The sequence below is a fragment of the Caloenas nicobarica genome, chromosome 8, assembly GCF_036013445.1.
Source record: "Caloenas nicobarica isolate bCalNic1 chromosome 8, bCalNic1.hap1, whole genome shotgun sequence".
NCBI classification, from domain to species: Eukaryota; Metazoa; Chordata; class Aves; order Columbiformes; family Columbidae; genus Caloenas; species Caloenas nicobarica.
The window spans coordinates 15,870,787-15,891,786 of NC_088252.1; the positions used below are offsets into that span (position 1 = coordinate 15,870,787).

The 21,000-nt window shown below is 48.5% G+C and overlaps 1 protein-coding gene across 3 annotated transcripts; it reads left to right on the forward strand.

Moving 5' to 3' along the window:
* The first annotated feature begins 11 nt into the window (after positions 1-11).
* On the forward strand, positions 12-18,673 carry LOC135991461 (D-beta-hydroxybutyrate dehydrogenase, mitochondrial-like). Of its 3 annotated transcripts, none has more exons than XM_065640131.1 (6): positions 12-151; positions 3,936-4,046; positions 10,503-10,644; positions 14,591-14,743; positions 16,386-16,788; positions 18,488-18,673. In XM_065640131.1, the coding sequence occupies exons 1-6, from the start codon at positions 26-28 to the stop codon at positions 18,555-18,557; spliced, it is 1,005 nt and encodes a 334-aa protein (XP_065496203.1). In that variant the 5' UTR covers positions 12-25; the 3' UTR covers positions 18,558-18,673. The 3 variants fall into 3 exon arrangements, with proteins under 3 accessions (XP_065496203.1, XP_065496204.1, XP_065496202.1); XM_065640132.1 differs by having other exon boundaries at positions 18,504-18,673; XM_065640130.1 differs by having other exon boundaries at positions 16,386-18,673.
* Positions 18,674-21,000: the final 2,327 nt, after the last annotated feature.

Below are 21,000 nucleotides of genomic sequence, written 5' to 3' on the forward strand. Positions count from 1 at the left end.
GCGGCGGCGGCGATAGGTTGTGGCGATGCGGGCCGGCGCCACGCTGCTGCTGGCGCTGGGCGCCGCGCTGCTGCTGGCGGGCGGCGGGCGGCGCCTGGGCCGCCGCCTCCTCCTCCTCCTCCTGCCGCGGCGCGCCCGCCGCGCCCTGCCCGTGAGTACCGCGGCGAGGGGCCGGGGGGCTTCGGCCCCGTGTGGGGCTCGTCAGGGGGAGGCTCCCCGGGGGCCCAAAATGGCGCCGCGGCCTCAGCCCCGCTCCTGCTGCCGGCGGCAGTTGAACCGCGGCGCCTCGCACCCGTGGCGGTTGCGGGCGGCCCGAACCGGCGCGGCCCGGGGGCGGGAGCGCCGGGCTGGGGCAGCCCCGCGCTGGCTGCCGGCACCGCCCGGGGCTGCGGTGCGGACACCTGCTGCCCGGCGGAGCCCGCCGTGCCCCGTGGGTTCGGGAAACAGCGGGGACGTGGGTTTTGTTCTGCTAGTCAGAGTTTGCAAGCGAGTGTAAGAATAAAAGCCCTGTGAATGGATCGCAATTGCATAACCAGTCTCTTTTATATGTTTTTAAAAATAACACGTAACGTTTGGGGCTCTTTCGCTGGATTGGAGTTAACTGAGCCCTTGCTCACGCTCCAGACGACCTTTCTACAGGCACCAGGAAGAACCTGCCACTGAATGAGATTTTGCTCCAGGGCCTCCAGCTCAGTCCTGGCCCCTGACACAGCCAGATAGGCCTGTCTGCAGCCTCTTGCTTCACTCTTCCATCAACTCTGCTGCTCTGACGTTCCCCATCCCTCTCCCACCTCTCCCATACCTTCCCTTGGGTCAATATTTCAGTTCCTTTTCCTGGGATTGAAAACCTCAACTTCCTGACCCTGGAAATAAGGAACACAGAAAGTTTACTGTTTAACTGCTCTCATCTTCAAATTAATCTGTTTGATAACAAGCAAATGGTCAGGGGAGGGCATCAAAGGGAACAGGATCCAGAAAACAAGTGACACAGTAGAAGAGGATGGAGCCTAGGAAAGCATGGTGGGTTCCCACACTGTGCAGAGAGACTCAGGCTGACAAAGCAGCTTTGCTTTCCTTAGCCTCCTTTGCAATAACTGTTTATAATTTTGATAGATCACCTGCATGAGTAAAATAAGTTCTACTATTTAACAAAGCGATTGTATCCCTGTAGGAAAAGCTAGTAAGGTGTGTGCACCTGAGCTGGCTGGAGGTTAAAATCAGGCTGCCTTGCCGGGGCTGTTTGAGCTGTGTGGAACATGTGTTACAGTGCTGTGGATCACACAGGGAGGACACAGACAGTCTTACCCTGCCCAGATGCTACAGCAGCTGCTCGGCACAAGAAGTGACTGCGCGCTGAGCAGTCCCAGGTGCCCTGGCAGCGCGGTATGCGAGTGCTGTCTCCTGTGCAGTATCTCCTGAGAGCACGAGGTGATGGTCAGTGAGTGAGGCACCTGAAGTTCCTCTAAACGCTGATCAAGGTCACTGTGATGCCAGCGAGAGAGGTGGCAGCCAGTCCTGTCTGTCTGTCTCAGCACTGTGCCAAACTGTAAGCTGCAGACTGACCTTATCAAACTGCAGGCGTGGGGCCCGTTTGGCCTTATCTTGGGCCTCTCGGGAGATACGAATGATCCGGCTTTTCTGTGTTGGGAGGACTTCTGGGGATAGGATATTTTTGGCTGGGAATGGGGTCGCTCCCTGCTCTCATCCTGGAAGCTCTGTGTCCATCAGACATGGCACAAAGACAGGCAGCTACAGATGTGAGATCTGTTATATCGCTTGGGTTTTCGCACACTCGTTAGTGCTGCTGGGGCCTCAGTCTGTTACAAGTCATGCTGCTGTAGTCACATTTTTATTACCAGCAATTAGGGTAATAGCAAATAATTAACAACTAATCACAGGAACCTTTTCATAGTGGAAGCTGTTCCTCACTTTTCTCCCCATTACAGACAGCTGAGGATTTTTAAACCTTATGTACATTTTGGTGGTTGGTTTGTTGGCCTTCTTTTTGTTTGTTTGTGGTTGGGTTGGTGTGTTGTTTGTTGTTTTTTTTTTTTAATTTGGTTTGGTTTTAAACCTGAGAAATAAAACCAGCTGCCTGGCCGGCCATTTGCTTTTATTTCCTGCAGCTGAGCTGTGTCCTTATTAGACCGGCTGATGAAGAAAGCTAATGATAGCTGAGGATTGGGCATCATTTCTGTTTGCCTGTCCTGGGCTCTGGAAGTGATCACAATTCTTTATCTCCAGCTCATTTATGCCCTTTTGGGGAGCTCTCTGTCTTCAGGATTCGGCAGCGAAGGGTCCAGGGAGGTAAGGCAGAGAAAAGAGTCACATCCTTTCTTCTCTAAGGGCCAGGTTGCTGAATTAACATGGGAGGTAACCTTGGCAAATTCCGTGATCTGGTTCATACTTGATTCTCATCATTCTTGGAGTTGTATCAGTGTAAATTAGATCAAGAGTGAACACAGTATGTTTAATTCTCACTTATGGTATGTCCTTTAACTGTAGCTAATTTCAGAGCTTTACTAGAGCCAGCCTATAGCTGGGCGCTCTTTGCCTGTGTGTAGGCATCAGTGTTAGTGTGGGCGTTTGTATGGTGAATGCAGGATAGGCTTTTGGTCTGTTCTCATTTCAACTTCAGTTCATGACTCACCTTTGAAAACAATAACTTAAATGTGAAATCTGGGACGGGACAGGACAGGGTGTAGCTCCTTATTGCTGCCTGCATATCTTAAGCTTGTGCAGTAACGCTTTGATCGCTATCGCCCTGCAATTATTTCGTATTGCCACTTTGCTACCACACGTCAGCAAAACAAGATCAGAGAGCACTGGTGATTGCCCCATTCCTGTCTGAAAAAGTGGCTGGACAAGCCAGTGCGATTCATGTGTAAGTAGTATAAAATACGAGTGTTCGTATCGCAGCTAACAGGGAATATTAGTTGCAGATATGTCCCCAGAGATGCCTCTGACCTCACTTCCTTGTAGCGTTATCTAGATCTTTATTGCTGTATCACATTATTGCCTCAGGGACATGGTTTCAGTTTGGAGCAGCGTGCGCACTGCAGCTGGGTGCCTGGGAGTTGGGCTCAGCTCTGTGAGTTCATTGCTTCACAGCTGTGGTGGGAAGAGCAGGGGAGAGATGGCTTTCAAGCAAAGAAAGAGGGTGAAGGTGCAGTGTTTCGGTACAGGATTCTCTTTGGGATTTGGGATTCTATTTTCAGATCTATCACAAGCCTGTTGTTGCATACCAGATGGAGTATCAAATCTTCTCTCTCAATTTATCTGTCAGTCAAAAGATAATAATGTAGGAGAGAACTGTAGGATCTGATAATTTTTCCTGTAAAAACTGCAGTGTTTCAGAGGAAACGCTAACCTGTAGTCACATTCCCGCATGCCAAGATACAGCGTGGAAAGTACTGCACAGAGTGGGAGTAGGTGGGAACAGACCATAGAAGGTCACTCTGCAGCTAAAAGAGCTGCTGCGCAGTCCATGCAGGTGACAATCTGTCATTTGGATGTTTTCTGTGCTGCTCTTATAACGCCCATGAGCTGGTAGGTCACTAACTACTTTTGAAATGTTTCTGTTCTGGCCACTGATACTTGAAAGAAAGAGTGACTGTTGTTGCTACAGACTGGCAATGGAATAAATTTAAGATTTTTGGGAGCTGGTTGCATTACTACACGGGAATCTTGTAATCTCATTTACACTGGCTGACCCAGCAGAAGCTCCACTGAAACTGTTGGGTTTAGATTGCAGTCTGGTTAGTGTGCAGACAGGTACGTGCCCACTGTGGTTTGCAGCTGGAATTGCACGTCCCAAGCACGGGCTGGCCCTGGCTGCAGGGCTGCAAGCTGCTCCCGTGCTGTGTCGCTGGGTGCTGGGGCTGCCTGCAGCATGGCAGGATCTGATGGGATTGTCACTGTCTTTCCCCACGCAGGCTGAAGGAAAGGCGGTGCTGATAACAGGCTGTGACAAAGGTTTTGGACATGCCTTGGCAAAACAGCTCCATGCAAAGGGATTTACGGTTTTTGCTGGATGCTTGCTTGCGGTGAGTAGTAATATTGATCAAAATTCTTCTCTGCTTGGAGGAAACATGCTTCTTAAGCAACATCATCTTAATCTGAAGCCTTCATTTACCCTAGTCCAAGACCTGGGGGAAGTGCAGAGGGCAGGGATCATGACAGGTCCCATTTCTTCATCTGCCTGTTGCATCCTGTCGTTCCTGTAATTCTGAGCTTCTTAGGGCAGGAACTGTCTGTCAGCTGCCTGGGTGTAGAGCAGCTTGCACAGCAGAGCAGTGTTCACTGCTGGAAGCTTCTCAGCAGCACTGCAACACACTCAATAAATCTGATAGTCCAAGATTGCTATGGCACTATGGCTTTCTCTCTTCTCTGGCAGTTCTGTTGCTGTCTTTCATTCTGACACTTTTCTTTAGGGACACTCTCCTCAAACTCATTTCCAAGCTGCCTTTCCCGCCTTGTTGAGGTTCTGTTTCCAAAGTACCTTCCAACTGTGCTTCTACAGCTTCTGGAGAAGTTATTCAGTTTCTGGATAGCTGAATAAACAAATTTCAGTACGTTTCTGATATCTGTAGGTCTCACTTTCTGCCACCTCTGTTGGGCACACTTGTAAGAAATCAGTTTAGGCACACTGAATCAGAAGCGGTTGCAGACCCATCATCCCAGTCCAAGTGCTTGCAGGTAACCATGTTGTGTAATCCTCTTTATAAACTGGGCCAGCTCTGCTTCCATTTCATCTGGGGTTTTACCCTTACTATGCTTTTTTGCTGTTTTGATAGTCAAAACTCATGTAATTTCTGACCTGAATTGTTTAAAATCAGTTCTTACCTACTTGTTTCTCCATTTGAAGATGGGCAGTTTGGCACAGGTGCTCAGGGAGTGATGACCACAGATTCTTGAGTAGTGTGGAGGGCAAGAACAAACAAAGAAAAGGTGACCCTTGTTGCCTGTGTGATGTCAGCAGAGATTATGTTCTTCCCCAGAAGGGAAAGTTATTGTCAGCTGACATATTGTGTAACTTGAGAGCAAGAGAGTCCTGTTGGAAAATTGCCACTATTTGGAAATTTCCATGTGGAGGCTCTGTAAATCCTTCAGTAATCATGTCATACACTGCTTTGGGATGGCTGTCTCTGTGGTGATAGCAAGTCAGGCACTCACTTTGCTGAGCAGCAAGTGTAGGGAACAGAAAAGAGAGGGGAGATGGGGTGGTGTGAGAGGGCTGTTCAGACAGAAGCACCCTAGTGTGGAGCTGAGAGGGCCAAGCTACATTTGAAGCCAGATAAAGAAAATAAATGCTCCTGAAGTGACCCCCTACTTGCTTGTTTTATTCACTGGGGAAAAAAAAAATACTTCTTGGTCACAGATCATTACCTGTGCCAGAATGGCTGGGCAACTCTCAGCATCCCCTCTGATCTGGCCTGGCAACTTCTTACTCTGAGCCAAAACTTCTGTGCTTCAGGACTTATATTCTGTGTGGTAGTGGAAAATGCATCAACAATCATAGTTGATTTGCAAATGACTTTCAGGAGATTGACTGAGTACCCTGAAGGGGCAGAGAGTGGAAGAATGTGATTTTTCTTGTTCTGTGTGTTAATAAATTTTTAGGACACCTGGACTTAGTGTCCTAGGATTTCACTTGTGGGTGGTTGTCTTTTCTTTTTTTCTTTTTTTTTTTCCTTTCCCTCTGGATTGTCAATGTTGTTTTATCTGCTGTTAGGTGCATCTGAAGGTCTGGGTCTGATGGTAACTCAGTTGTCTGGGTAGCTCTTGCAAAACTAATACAGCCAAATGCTTTCTACAGTTCTTGGGACAGGCAGCATCCTCATGGAACAGCCTTGTGTTGGTTGAGGGAGTTCATAGCCTAGGAATTTAAAAATTGATGTGCAGGAGCTTACTGAAAATCTAGTGGTAGAATGTGCTTGGGATGAAAATGGTTATAAATCTGAAGCTGAGTGCTCTGAGAAAAGGAAGCACATAGTGGCTGCAGAAAAGGATGGTGGATCCAACAGCAGCAGGAACCATCGGTGAAGGCAGGGAGCTGTTGGGTCAGATCGCTCATGGTTATTGCTGCTAAGTGAAGGAGTGCACATGGTGTGGCTGGGGATGCAGCTGCCCCGTGGTAACTGGCCATGCACATGTAACTGCTGGTGACAAATGCAAAGAAAGTTCCCCTGTCATGAGAGAAGAGTGAGCTGCCTGGAGGTTCACTGCAGGGTCAGAGGGGGCAGTTCTCATAGAGCAGGTTCCAGGCTATTAGTTCGCACTTAATTACTCCATCATCACTTGTGTGCTTTTATCCTGGGAATTAAAGGATCCCTGATGCACTAGCCAGCACAGAAAGGTCTTGCATTAAATACAAGATGGTACACTGCCAGGTGCATCAGGAGCTTTTTAATGATCAGAAAGTCAAAAATGAAGCTACAGGAATAACCAGAGTAGTGCAGGCAGCTGGGACAGAGCTGGGGAGGATCAAATGCAAAAGGGATTTCATTTAGCTTGGACATTTAAGTCCAAAGAGAAACTTTCTGTTAATATATTAGTATTAAGATGGAAAAGCACACAGAAATCATTTACAAAATAACCTGAAAAGTAGAAAGTACACAAACAGTTGAAGTAATCATTGTCTTACTTTCTTTGGTATTACTAAAAAAAAAAAAAAGAAAAATTGTTTTCAGATGCCTACTGCAGCAGTTTTCATGAGGACTGCAGGCAAGAAAAGGAAAAGAGCAGGGCATGTTTGCATAAATGTATGTGCTCAAGTTCACCAGGCCTGACAAGACATACTGAAGAGCATTTAAGGATGAGCCATTGTGATTTATGCCCCATGGGTGGTATTTTCAGGAGCACCTGAAGGCTGGGGGATTTCCAGAAGGCTGGAGGAAGAGGCGTGCTGTACTTCCCAAAGGAGACAGACCTCAGGAATTCCCAACCAGGCAGCTCACCTTCGGTGTGCTGGATGAAGTTGCAACACAGTGAACTGTCAATTTTACAAACGTCTAGATCGTAGTGTGATACACACTGGATAAGTTTACCGGGAACAGACTGTGCCATGTCAGGGTAATCTCATTCTGGCTAAGCTGCAGCCTGGTTAAAGGGGAAGAAATAAATGTATCCTGAATAAGGGTTTTGACACAGTCTCTCATGATAGTCTCATGAGCAAACTTATGCTCCAAGCCTGTGATTGCTATTCAGTCCCAGGGAAGTTTTCCTGGAAGTCACCCCTGGTATAGAGAGTTCACTTGGAAATAGATGTGCCAAACAGGGAGGATTGCAAGCCCTTTGGGGAATAGGGTTCAAAATCATCCTGATAGGTGGAAGAGAGTCTGAAATCAATTAGGTGGAAACCAGTAATGACAAATACAAGGTGTTCTGCCTAGGAAACGCAGGAAGGGAGCGGGTGGACAGGCAGCAGCGGGTGAGGGGGAACTGACGCAGATGGAGCGAGCTGGCCGGATCTGCGGGCGTTCAGCATTGTGTTTGTGGCTTCCTGATTCCCCCGACACCTCGCTGCGGGTGCCCAAGGGCTGGCCAGGACCTCATCCTGAATCCCACCAGCTTCCTGAGGAAAGTCCACGGCTCGGTGGGTTATGGGAGAGCCCTGTGTGATCTGCCTGTCCGTCAGCATCAGCTGCATTGGGATCCGCTGAACCAGGAGAGGAGCGAGGCAGGGGAAGGGGAGGCAGCCAAAAACTGGAGCAAGGCTCTTCTGCTGGGTGGAGAGGGCTTGTGTGGCTGTGGGGCTCCCCGGGCAGGCGGAGGGTGGGGTGGGAGCCAGAACGGCGCAGGGCTACGAGGGCAAGATAACTGGGGGAAATGAGGGACGTGGGAGGAGATGGCCAAGTCCCACTGAAGGTTTCTCTGGTGAGTGCTGGGGCAGCAGGCTGGGCTGGAGCAGGGCAGCTTTCAGCTCTGGGAAACCTGGAGAGAGAAAGCTGGGAGATTCTGGGAGAGGAGAAAAATCAGTCAAAAAAAAAGTGACAGCAAAAGGAGGTGGAGGGAGGTTTTGCAGGAACAATTGGGCCAGTGCTGCTGGGATCCCCCCCAAGGATCCCACTTGGCTCACCTGCCGTGTGGCTGCTGCTGGTGCATCCCAAGGCCACAAAGGACATCCCAGGGAGGACACCCTGGCTGCTCCCATGGGAACTGCTCCAGGTACCTTCCCAGCCAGCAAATCTGCCATTTGAAAAACAAGGAGGAAGTACCATGTGGGTATCTTAAAAGGGAATGTGCTTACAGCCCCTGCAGGCCATAGAACATAAGATGATACTCGCTTCTTTCCATAAAAATGCATGGCTGCTGCATTTGCAAAGAGGTTTTCTGGATATAAGACTTAAGCAATTCATTTTACAGTTAAATAGTAGCTGAGGTGGTGTCTGTAGCTATGAAAAGTAGCTCTAGTTGATATTGCACATTGTAGTCAGTCTTCCGAAATCAGTATGTTTTGTCAACAATGAATAAATTGTGGCTGGGACAGTAACTTTGCATATTGAGTTGCATTGGTGACAGGGGAAAATTAACTTCAATATGAATAGTATAAACCATTTATGCTGGACTTTTAAATTGCTAGCCTATGACTTTGTTTCTCAAAAAACAGCGGCAATATTTCTTCTTTAGTTTATAAGCATTATGAAAGATTGAAAAACCTGTAGGGAAAGGTGTTTTCAGTGCTCTGAAATGACAACTGGTACTTAAGTACAGTTATAGCTCAGTTTTTGTTTCTATATAGGTGCAGTAGATCTCTCTTTAGAAGCTGAGTTAGCTCCACTTTATTCACTGTTAAGTAGCTGAAAGTTGCTTTGTATAACTCAGTGAGATGCGACAGCACCTTCCAGGAATATAGTGGGGCATCAGATAACCCTCACCCATTTCAAAGGGAATATAATATTTTGGTGACAATGTTACTAACTACTTGTAATGCCACTCTTAGAGATTCTTTTTGTGGCTGAATAAGAGGGCTAGACACAGCATGTCACTGTGTTTGATGTGCATTAGAAAGCTTCAAGTCTTTACTTGCTGTTCTTGTGATACCTGGACATACATCAGTTGTGAAATGCTATGCAGCCACAGGGCCAGAAACTCTTTCCTACTATTGTCATACCTCCAGTGTAACTACATATTGATTTTAAATAAAGCTACTCTGTCTTGCTCAAGGCTGAAACTGACATTTCAGCTCTTTTCCTTCATTACACATCATTGCTCACTGGACTGAAGGTGGAAGCGAGATGTTGTAGACCATATTCATTAACCAGCCTGAGATATGTATAGAAAAACTGAGTGGTTCCATGGTTTTACATTATCCTGGCTGCAGAGGCAGCTGAGCGGGTGACTGTGGGAGGGTTCCTCACCTCAGCTGCCCTTGTGCTGTGGGAGTTGGTATCAAGCGCTGAGGCAGAGTGGCAGCCAGGCGCCGTGACTCACCGATTCATAACTTCTGCCTCCCCAGCGCGGCAGAGCCCGTGACTCGGGGAGTGGTTTGCTGAATTACATCTCAAGCCTGCTGTGAAACTGCGTGGCTAATCTGTGCTCTGATGACCTTTTCTTGTTGTATACCACCTGAGCTAGGATTAGGCAGCAATCATATCTGGAAGTGGACAGGTAAAATTTGGGATTTGAGCTGTGTTTAGGCTTGACTAAAAAAAACACACAATGGTAACAGAATCTCTAATGATCGTGGGAGGGAGAGAGGAAGGAAAGGAAAAGGATAGAAAAGAAAGCAGAGCCATTGTATTCTTATTACTTGTAATGTGTGTGTCAGGGGGGAAGACAGACTTGTTCTTGCTTCCTTAGCCAGAATCTCCTCCTTTGATGCCTGGTGTCTGTAATCTTGTCGTGTGGCAGATCTCCACTGTGCGTGTGTTCCTGTGCACTGTTCTGTTATGGAGTAAGAGCAAATTATAATTATTATATATGTTCAGCTGTAAATGTTTCCTGCTGTGTACTGTAGCACCAGACCGTTTGTTATTAGGTATGTCAAAGGTGTTCCTGCTGTCTTGTTTTCAGAGTGCTCTGACAATACTGTTTCATTAGAAGCCAGGCAATATTTTGGAGTGAGATGACTACGGTGCCTAATTAGCCTTTTGCTTTTAAGCCTAGAAAAATCCGACTCTGATTTCTGTACAAGTGTTTGCACAGCATGCAGACTGAGGCGGTGGAGGGTCACCCATGGTTATCCCAGGCTGGTGCAGGATTTCACAGTGTGATGGGTGTGAAACCTTCTGTGTGAGGAGTCACAGCAGGGGCTGTGTGGCCCAGCAGAGCAGTGGGTCACTGATGGAGATACTGGGCTGTGCTGGAGGGAAGAGGAAGACGATGGTGGGTTGCATGCTGGTTCGTGTGGCTTTTGTGCCTATTTGTGCACCAGGTTTACACCTCTGTGTGCAATTTACATAGCTTCTGTTTCTTGTCCACATTAACATGTCTGACCCTGAGCTGCATTGCTGTTCCTTGGCTGTCTTAGCAGGAAATCTGCCTTTTCTTCTGAGCAGGACAAGAATGGAGATGGAGCCAGGGAGCTGAAGAACATGAAGTCGGATCGCATGCAGGTGCTACAGATGGATGTGTGCAGTGACCAGGAGGTGGCTCAGGCTGTGGATTTTGTGAAAAGGACCCTGAAGGAGCCAGAGGGAGGTGTGTGGAGGTATTTGTATTTCCAGCACAGCTGGCTCTTGGCTGCGCTCACGGAATCCTTCCTACAGAGCAGGCCATGCGCTGGCCAGGTCATTCCCTCTCTGCACCTCCAAAATAAGGTTAACAAGTCTGGTTAATTTGCAGCAGTGTGCGTCTGTAAGGCAGTGCTGTACCTGGGTCAGTGAGAAGAATTGTCTTGCCATTGATGTGATGTCCACATGGGAAGAGACCAAGACCAGCTAGAGGGTGAGGCTTAACTCTACATCCTGTAAAAAGTGATGAGTGGCAGCAAGCCCACTGGAGCCTGGGTCTCTCTCCTCAAGTGTCTGTGAAGGGCATAGGGTGGGCAGATCCCATCCTGGTGCTCCTGCCTGGCTCCCACACACCTTTCTGTGGTGACCCTGCTAGTGAAGGGGTGACAGGCCTTGGCTGCTTGCTGCTGTCCCCTCTGCTGTGCTGGTACAGCTTGTTTGTGTAACTGAGTGCTGAGCTGGAGCACAAAACTGACCTGCCCCTGAACCTGGATTGTTCTTCAGCCAGGTCCATCCATGGTCTTGGTTTGCCATGCAACATCTCAAAGGAGATGTACGACAGGATATAGGATGGGCATAGACCACCTTAGTCCACACACCACTTAAAGTCCAACTCACAGGCCCCAGGAGCATGTGGAAGAAGGTAGGAGTCCCTTCTGCGTGCTTCCTTCCTTCTTGGAAGTGTGCACAAGGCTGGGAAGGCAGGAGAGTGCGTGTTGCAGGACCAGTCCATGACAGCACAGGCAGTTCAAGATGCTGCTGGTGCCAAGGTGCTCTGTGCCTGCCCTTGAACTGACCTCTGGACTTGAGTGGAACAGAGCTACCCAGGGGAAGGGATGGCTGATTGCATCGCTATGTGGCTTGGCTGCTGGGTTGCGTATCAGGCAGCTCCCCATGTGAGTGGTTTGGCAATGGATGGGAACTGTTGGATGGAGCATGGTGTGACACCACCTCACCTCTTCCCATGCGCTGAGGCTGTGAGGCTTCTTGCCCGTAGCCCCTCTGCAAGCAGCAAGCTGGGCAGCAGCTGTATACTCAAGCTGAGGCCGGATTGAAGTTTCACATCTGTGGCTCCAGGACTTGTGGGTTGTGTGGCTAGAGAGTGGTTGCTCCTCTTGAGGTGTGGATAAGACTGCCGTGGGCCTGCCTTTGTCACAGCAAGTATAAAGCTAGTAAATACCAGTAGCTCTAATCTTAATGCCAATTACCTGAGCACACCCTTCCTTCTAAAACAAGCATATGAAATGTAACTGGGTTATGTACAAGCTCTGTTCCCACACATGTTCTCTCTGCATGATTTTTCTTCCTACACAATCACCCAACCCTTGTCACACATTTCACAGCTTCTTGAGCTTTTCCTGAAGAGCCCAGCAACAGCAGTGGTGGCACAGAGCCATCTTCCCCTGCGTGAAAGCTTGTAAGGGAGCAGCTCTGTTGCTTCTATAAATGCAGCAGTGTTTGCAGAACCTTGTGTGTAGCAGGTACAGAGGAGTCTTGCATCCTTGATCAGCAAGTTGGACCGGTTCCTCCTGCTCAAGAGCCTTATCTTGTAGTTGTGTGCAGCAGCAAAGGCTTCTTTTGCAGTGCAGCAGTGTGACTGAGGTTTGTGGCTTGCAAATAAATAGTGCTCAATAAAAAGTACTGGAATGTAGAGACTGTTGGCACTGAGGTGCCTTGCACAGAGGTGCTTGTTGCACCCAAGCGTGGCCCCAGAGGACCTGGTGCAGAGCAGTTCTTGTGCTGTACTTTTATACCTCTTCTCACTGTGCTGTGTACATAAGGCTAAACTCATTTCGGTGGGAGTGCCCCTGTGTGTTTTCCATCTTATGCAGTTTCCACTGTATTGTTGACACTAAAGAAATAAAAGTGATAAGGCTCTGCTTGATAAACACGCTGCTGTCCAGCAAACAGCCCTGTGACCAGGTACCTATCAGTACAAACATAACGTGACCTGATCGGTGAGCAATGACATTCCAAGAATGAACTATTGTAAATGATGTTTTCATGAATGTCCCCCAAATCTAACCTCGTAACCCAAGAAATGGGAGATGGTTGTAGAAGAATTTAGAATAAGGAATATTCTGCAGAGGTCAGTTTGAGACTGACAGTTTGTGTTTTGTGGTCTTCATTAAATCCTTGCCAAATTTGCTCTGCATAGCTTTTGTTACTGGTGAAATTACACCATCAGATGCCCTGTTTCCATGGTCCTCCTGCTAGCAATTAGAGCCTGCTTTGCAGCAGCACGGGGGACAGGCTGAGGTGCTCTGCTGGCTGCCAGATGAGTGTGAATTTCGGAATTATCTTGACCCATTAAAGCTGGCAGCTTCAGTAAGTGCAGGAGCAACAGGAAGGGGATCTTGGGCAGAGCAGGAATAGAACTATCTGACTGCAGCATTTAGAAACTTGAATTAATAACAATGGAAGGACAGGTGAGCAAGATGTTTTCTTGGGTTTTGCCTCAGACCATGACTTAGCCGTTGTCCCAAACAGCTTTCCTGGTCCACTATACGTGGCTGGTCAACAGCCTTCAGGGACAATGAACTTGGTTGGGAACAGGGCAGGGTTATGAGGGTTGTTGTGAGATCAGGGAGCCAGTCTAGCAATGCATGCTGGTATTTTTAATGCACCAGGAAGATAAATTCCATTGGTATTTATTGGGCAATGGTAGAATATTGCAGTTTGCTTGGAGGGCTGTATTTGGTGCAATAAACAGTTACTATCTGACTATGAATAAATATAGGCTGGAAGTTATTAAAAGACTTTCATACATCAGGGCAGGGAAACTAAGGAGCAGAGGCAGGGCAAACAGCCCAAACGTTTTTGAGAGAGAGCTTGATAAGTTTTATCAACAGGGTGACATGATGTGGGTGCTTTTGATAGCAATGTCAGAGCTCCCCGGACATGGAGACTACTCCTTAGCCCTGTGTGTGTTCTTGGTGGTGAGAGGAAGGTCAAGAAATGGAAAGGGGCCCCAACTCCAGCTGGGTACCTACACAGTGAAAAATAACTATGGTGTATGGCAAGACACCTAATGAGGAACAACCCTATTATCTTGTTCCAGGTCTTCTGTTTGTTCCTCTTGCAGTTTATGGCTGTGTAGTCCTGTGCTTCAACAAATTCATGAAGTACGGACTCAGTCCTACAAGTATTTGCCACTGTGACTCCTGTAGTAATCTCTTCAAAGGGTCAGGTTCTCAGTGACCACCTAAGTGCTGGACATGTAAGGAGCTCAGTGCAGAAGCTCTCGGTAAGTGCAGTCAGTTTCATTTTGACAGGGCTGCATGCGCAAAAGATGTTCATTATTAAGTTCAAGTTTTAAGTGTTGGTTGTAAGTTTGCTGTGTCCTTCTATAGTTAGGACTGAGGGAAACTAAATACCTGGACTAAAATACAGGAGCTGTTAATTAGGCCATGAACCTGCAGATCAATACCATGCACTCTCCAAAACAGTGAGTCGGAGTTGTGAAGGGGATTTGGAAATCAAATGTATTTGTTTCCTTTTTTTTTTTTTTTTTTTTTTAAATTGAGGGGAAAGTCCAGCCCCCCTCCAAATGGCAAAAGCCATGATAGAGTCACTGAGTAAAGACAAACCTGGGACCAACAGGAGGCATAAAAGAGGATCAGCCAGATCCAGCCATACAAAACCCCAGGACAGAATTTGACCTTAGAGGAGACATTTGGAGAGGCAATGTTTGTGTGACCCCATCACTCTCCCTGGTGCTCTAAACATACCCCACTGGCTTCACTTCTGATATATCAAGACTGTATTTCATCTCCTTGCTTTTTCTCTGCAACTTTTTTCCTACAAAAGTGCCCTGTTCTGTGTCAAGGGGTTGAGTTACTTTGGAAAACAAGGAAAGTCACTTCTGTGCGACACTTCCTTGCTCTGCTCTTTAACTGTGTGTTCATCGGCAGGTCTGTGGGGCCTGGTGAACAACGCTGGCGTCTCAACCTTCGGAGAAGTGGAATTTGCAACTTTAGACAACTACAAGAACGTGGCAGAGATCAACCTGTGGGGCACCGTGAGGGTGACAAAGGCTTTCCTGCCCCTCATTCGCAGAGCTAAAGGTACGTCCTGGGCAGTGTGGCAAGACTCAGAGAGAACTCTTGCAGCACAGCAAAGAGATGTAGCTAAAAGTCATGACTCAGGCTGTGCTTCAAGGAATGTCTGTGCAGTCCAAGGAGGGTGTCTGAGGCATGCAAGCGAACTAGACAGCAGGGTTCAACATGCGGTCTAAGCATTTGACAGTACAGGCCACTCTTGGGGCAGTCCAGGTGGTATCTTAAACATCCTAGGATATCAGAGACCTTTGTGCAGTCCTGGCAGCTATGACAAAAGGCTCCAGACACCTTTAGAAAAAGTGACTGGAGGCCAGAAAAGATAATCCTGGACTACAGCGTCCACCACATGCTTATGTTTTGATAACTGAATATTCTCCCTTCATATTTGTCATTTGACAGGTGATTGCAGAGTGGTAGTGGTGGAATAAATGAGAGTCAATAACAGCCATTTAGATATTAATATCCTACAAGACAACAGTATTATCAAAAGTCTTTGGTTTGTATTAATAAAAAATACATATGAGCAGACTTCAGAAGAGCTTCTTTACTTCGCATGTGGGAGAATGCTGGCACAGCTGTGTGTTCTGTGAGGACAGAAGGGGGTTATATTGAAAAGATTTCTCAGGTATTGTTTCCAGAAATTAAGTACCCAGTAACCACGCCCCATCTCACTACCAAAGGTAGCTTACCCATCAGGTCAGCATGTGATGCTTGCAGTGCCTCCAAGCTGCACTTAGGTCTGGAATGAGAGAGCAGAGCCACCCACTTGTTTCTCAGCTAAAATTGCAAGCTGCAGAAGGGCGTCATGCTCCACGGCTGTAAAAATAGCTGGTGAGGTTTCAAGGGCCTGTTTCTAAGTGCATCTGAAACCAAAATTGCACATGTCTCGTCTTGGGGAAGGGCAGAGCCACCCACAGAGGAGTGGCCATTGCTGTCACTGCCCCCAGGCAGTGCAGGATCTAGCACAAGCTGCCAGAGTTCTGCAGTTGGGCTGGCATGGGCTGCTGGTGGCAGTTAGGACAATTGCTCTTTGCTGTCCCTTAGCAGCACATCAAGTCTCCTCTCAGTCCCAGTCATGTAGCACTCTGGGCTCTCCCGGGTGAGCAGGCTGTGCTGCTCGTGCTGCTGGTTCAGGGAAACGTCCACTGGTTCTCTGCCATCCAGCTCAGGTCTGGAAGCGCGGAGCTGTGTTAGGCAGAGTGGCTGCAGATTGGCTGTTGTGCTTACAGAAAGAACCAGAACGCTTCTGTTGCATCATGCTGTGTTGCATGTCTTCCAGCTCCCAACACTGCTAGCTGGGGGCTTGAACATGTCTCTAGCAAGATGCGGGAGCAGAGCACACTGATGTGAGAGCACACGGCTAGTAGCCTCAGAAGATCTAGGTGCTTCGCTACTTGGAAATTAGGAAGGAAATGTTTTCTATGCTTTGTAAAGCAGAGGCAGGCATATGTACCATCCGCAGAGGAGGTCAGAGCAGAGGCTAGCCTTGCTTGAGTCAGGAGAGAAGGGCTCCTTGACAGGGGATTTGGATACCTCTTCGAGATTCAGATTTGACAAATCAGCATCATCCGACAAAGCAACTTTTTACTAGAATGTTCTGCCTGCTGCTTCTGCAGCCCATCATCTCTCCCTCCTCTTTTCTCTCTAGGCCGTGTGGTGAATATCACAAGCATGTTGGGCCGGATGGTGAGTCCATCTCGCTCCTGCTATTGCATTTCCAAGTTTGGGGTGGCAGCCTTCTCCGACTGCCTCCGGCAGGAGATGTACCGCTGGGGTGTCAGAGTCATCCTCATCGAGCCCAGTAACTTCGTGGCAGCAACGGGCATCCTGACGGCGGACGGCATTGACAGGCAGGCTGAGGCACTGTGGAGCGGAGCCAGCAACACCATGCAGGAGGACTATGGGAGGGAGTATTTCACTCGCCACGTGGCCCTGATGAAGTCCTTCATCAACAGCGGCCTGAAGGACATGTCTCTGGTCTTGAATGACATCACCGATGCGCTCACTTCCACGCACCCAAACAACCGTTACAACCCCATGGAGACCTACTGGTGGGTGAGGCTGCAAGTCATGACTCACCTGCCCACTGCCATTGCCGACTGGCTTTATGTCCCTGGAGCCACCCTGTGAATGGCCGTCCCTCAGGCACCCTGCCAGTGCTCGTACGCAGGCACAGCTCAGAGCTGACCGAGGACTGTCTGCACCCATTGCTGATGCATCTTCCATGTAGATACATGTGCTTTTGCTTTGGGTTATGGCTTCAAGGCTTGTATTGTGGGATTGCTGGGAACAGCATGGCTTTTTTGTTTTTTGTTTTTCTAATTCTTGCTCTTCGTATTCCCTGCTGTCCTGATTAAAGTTGAAAGGTGTTTACCTTATAACTGTGGAGGACACAGATGAAGGTTAACATAACAGGTCAAATATGTGGCTAGTGTAATTAGGTCAGCAGAGTTCCCCCAGTGATAAATTTGGCTCATTAATGGGCTCTGCTCTTGCTTTTCCCTACAAGGACAGGCTGCTAATAGCAGAGCAAAGCTGTTGCTATGAGATGTCTCGAAGGGAGAAACTAAAATGGGAAACAAAAGCAGCATTTTCCATTTGATTGAAAATGGGTCAGTCACAGCCTTACGTTGTTTTCCTGATACAGCTGGAAAGCTCTGCTGCGCTGTGTCTGCTTTTTCCAGGAAAACAGCACCGCTGCCTCCAAACAGCCTCATTACCTAGGTTGGGGGGTCAGATCCCTGCCAAGAAGGGTTCGTTCTTCCCAGCACTGTGGCCAGGAGCTGCCAGAGCCAGTGGCTGCAGACTGGCTGGGCAGGAAAAAGCCCTTCTAATGGGGAGTGAAGCCCGAGCCATCCCCTGGTCAGTCCCTGTGGGCGCTGGGAGTTGCAGCCTCTCTCCACCCACTACCGAGGAGCTTTGCAGGACAGGCTCGAATCCAATGTAGCAAACGAATTGACTCCTCTGATTTCTGCCTTAAATACCCGTGCCTGAACTACCCAGCTGTGGCACAGACACTGTCCAGCTGTCCCTCTGCTTCCCCTGTGTCACTGCCCCAGCTCAGCTCCTTGCCAAGCTGCTCTCGCTCTCCTGAATCAGATATTTGGTTTCATCTCCTCTGCACTTGCACAGTGACAGAGGCACTGTGCAGCCAGTCTGGACCATGAGCTCTGGAAGGGTACTTTAAGTGGCACATTTCCTTTTTTTAATATTGCACAATGAAATTTCCATGTCACATGTGATCGTCTCCTCAGAGAACTTCCTGATAACTGGTACGAGCTACTTTTGCACAGTATCCCCAAGGGTCTCTCCTGTTGGCCATATATAGGGTTTTCAATCATTTTTCCGAGTCCTGGGGCTGCCTGGCTGCACACGCGTTCCCTCTGTCCCAGTGGTGGCTGCAGGCAGAGCAGCCAGTGGCTGCGGGAGCTGCTGGCCGGGCTGAGACCCTCCCTCTCACTCAAGGGACCAGCTTCCCTTCTACTGCTAAACTTCCTTCTGCTTTGTCCTATGGGAGATTAAGTGACTATGAAAAGAGCTTATGGTTTGGGCTTTTGTCGTCTGTCCCTGCCAGGTCTGGCTTGGAAACTGTGCCATGAACTTTTTATATGCTGCTGGCTGTAAATGCTTGAGGTCTGCATGCAGCTGTGAATGCTGTGATGCCTGAGGAAGAAAAGTGGCTTCCCTTGGAGATGCTGTGGAGGTAGTTTGTATTACAATTAACAACTGCTGGAAATGTTGGCCGTGCAGTTCTTTTCTATTCCAGATCATCAGCATGTGGAGATTTCCTGGGATCCAGGACCCGGAACGATCCCCCTGAACTGCAGCTGAAGCAGTGTTGTAATCGCTTCTGCCCCTTGCCCTGTGAAATGTGAGTAATGTGAAGTAGCACTGATTTGCACAAAGAGAAGAATAAACTGTGAGATTTGTAAAGCACATGTCTGTGTCTCCAGTGCTCCTTTCTACATTGTTTTTCCCGCTCTCTTTGCATCTGAGGTTGGGATTTAATTGGGCTCAGTAATGAAGGAGGTGGTGGTGGTTCAGCAGGTAGTGGGACTGTGGAGGCTCAGTGAGAACTGCCTGGAGCAGAACAGGCAGCATGACACATTTCTCCAGCAGAAGGCAGCTAGAGAGGCCTCTCTGCAAACACACACACTGTCAGTGTTTGTATTTTATGTGGTTTTTCTCAAATTACAGTGTTGAGAGAGTGGTGCTGCACATTATCCATTGCCTCAGCACTCTGCATGTAACTAATCCAAATGCTGCAGCTGCCTGGTCATAAGGATTTGCTCTTCTCACAGACAGAAAGGAGATTTGCAAGCCAAGAAGAGTCTGGGGCCATGCAAGGACTCGTGCTTGAGTCAGGGTTAGGATTTCACAGCATTTGAGCCCCAGTCCCTTCTTCTGTCCCCTGAGAAGTGCTCAGGTGAGTTGCCAGTGCCTGGCCTGGGTTCTGCCTGGGTGGGGAGCTCTGGGTGCTGGTCTGGTTCTGAAATCTGTTCCTTGAGACAACTAGACCTTTGTTTTTCACTGTAGTGTTGCATTAGTGCAGGCATTGAGGGCAGATCATTGTCTTGCTGGTGAGTAATGGAGGGAAGAAATCTCAGTTCCATTTGACAGTGACTTTCAAAGCCAGAGCATGGAGGAGACAGAGGAAGCTGGAAGTCCATGCTTGTTGCTCTTGTAGTTTCCTACAAGGCGTTAGACTGCTGAAGGTGCCTGTGGGCTTCCTTCCAAGGGCCAGCTGCTGAGGCCATGGCAGTGTCCTACTTTTTCCCGAGTGTTTCTCCCAGTGCTTTGGAAGACAGCGATGGTGCAGCTCCTTGATGTTCCCTTTAGCCTTTGTGAAGTGTTTCTCTTTACCTTCTCTTTACCTTCTCTTTACCCTTTCAGTTCAGTGTGGTTCTCTACAATGGGAACCAAGAGGTGGTCCTCTGCATTTCATGTTTGCTCTGGTTCAGCTTAACACAGGAAGGGGCCTCCTGGGGTCTCCCAAGCAAACACTGTGAGTCTGTATACTCCAGGTAGCTTCAAGTTCTTTCTGCCTTCACCAAAACACAAGTCCCAAACCAGTGGCAAGTCCCAGTGTGTGTCCCAGACCTCACGGCATCTGTGGTTCCTGGTTTAGCCCCAACACGAAACCTCCACTAGCAGCACAGGAAGAGCTTCAAAGACAAAAAAAATTATTGTGGGTGAAGTGAATAAAGATCATGTCTAAAAGCCAAGAGAAACTAGAAGTCTCTTCTGAGTGGCAAGAGCTGCAGGGGAAGTGGTTCACATCAGGCAGAGGCGAGAAGCAGCAAGTTGCTATGGAGATCCCTCATTGATAGTCCTGTATGTGTTTAACTCTACAATGAGCTACACAGAGGATGGGAATGTATGCTTATTCCTCTGGGCTGCAAAAGTCTCTACTGCTATCACGAGTAGCTGATGCCTCAGGATTGCTGTTCTGATGTGACCAAAGAGCTCAAACAGTTGCTGAGCTGGCCAGGAGATGTGCTGCACCAAAAGGGAGCCCATTGGTGGTACTGGGAACCATGCTTGGCACTGCTGGGCTGGCAGGTAAGACCCAGCACGTGGAGGAATGCCTGTAGGCAGTGGGATGCGATTTCTCTTAGATAATGTTGACCATCAGGATAATTCCATGTGCCACCTTTCTCCCAAGGGCTGGACATATAGGTGCTGGCTGGTTACTGAGCACTGCCAAAGGGAAAAAAAAGTGCAAGGGATGGCAGAGTGTTAGTAAAGCAGCTGCTCTCCTCTACCTGGTGGGCTCAGCTCATGGATACTCGTGTGTCTGGCCAGATGATGCATATGACTGACTCAGGGCATGTTGGCACTGTCTGCTATGTAACCTGTTGCTTTGACACCTGAGATGGAGTCGTCAGGGGAAAGTTTAGAATTTGAGCAGCATTTCTTGAATGTCTGGCTTTGAAACTGCAGCTGAGGAACTGCGCACTGCCAGAAATTTACTGGGCGAAGGAGGCTGGTGATGGCAGCACTCACACACAGCAACGGCCCTGAAAACAGGACAGGAGAGTGCCCACGGCAGCTCTCCTCTGCCCTCGGCCAGGGCTTTACCTCTGCTGCCCCAACAGTGCTTTCCCAAAGAAAAACATCAATCACCATTATCAGTCAGGGGGAAAAAAAAAACCCCAAGTTTTAAACATGTCAAATGAAGACTGGGAAGCTGTGCTGAAGACCTCTGCAACAGCCACAGCGGGTCAGACAGGTCCTGCCCTGCGCAGGGGTGCTGGCCCAGC

Bases quoted from the DNA above. Each gene is read 5' to 3' on its own strand.
- LOC135991461 (XM_065640130.1), top strand. From the start codon at position 26: ATGCGGGCCGGCGCCACGCTGCTGCTGGCGCTGGGCGCCGCGCTGCTG. The intron at 4,047-10,502 runs GTGAGTAGTAAT...TCTTCTGAGCAG, and splicing joins TTGCTGGATGCTTGCTTGCG to GACAAGAATGGAGATGGAGC. The intron at 14,744-16,385 runs GTACGTCCTGGG...TTTTCTCTCTAG, and splicing joins CCTCATTCGCAGAGCTAAAG to GCCGTGTGGTGAATATCACA.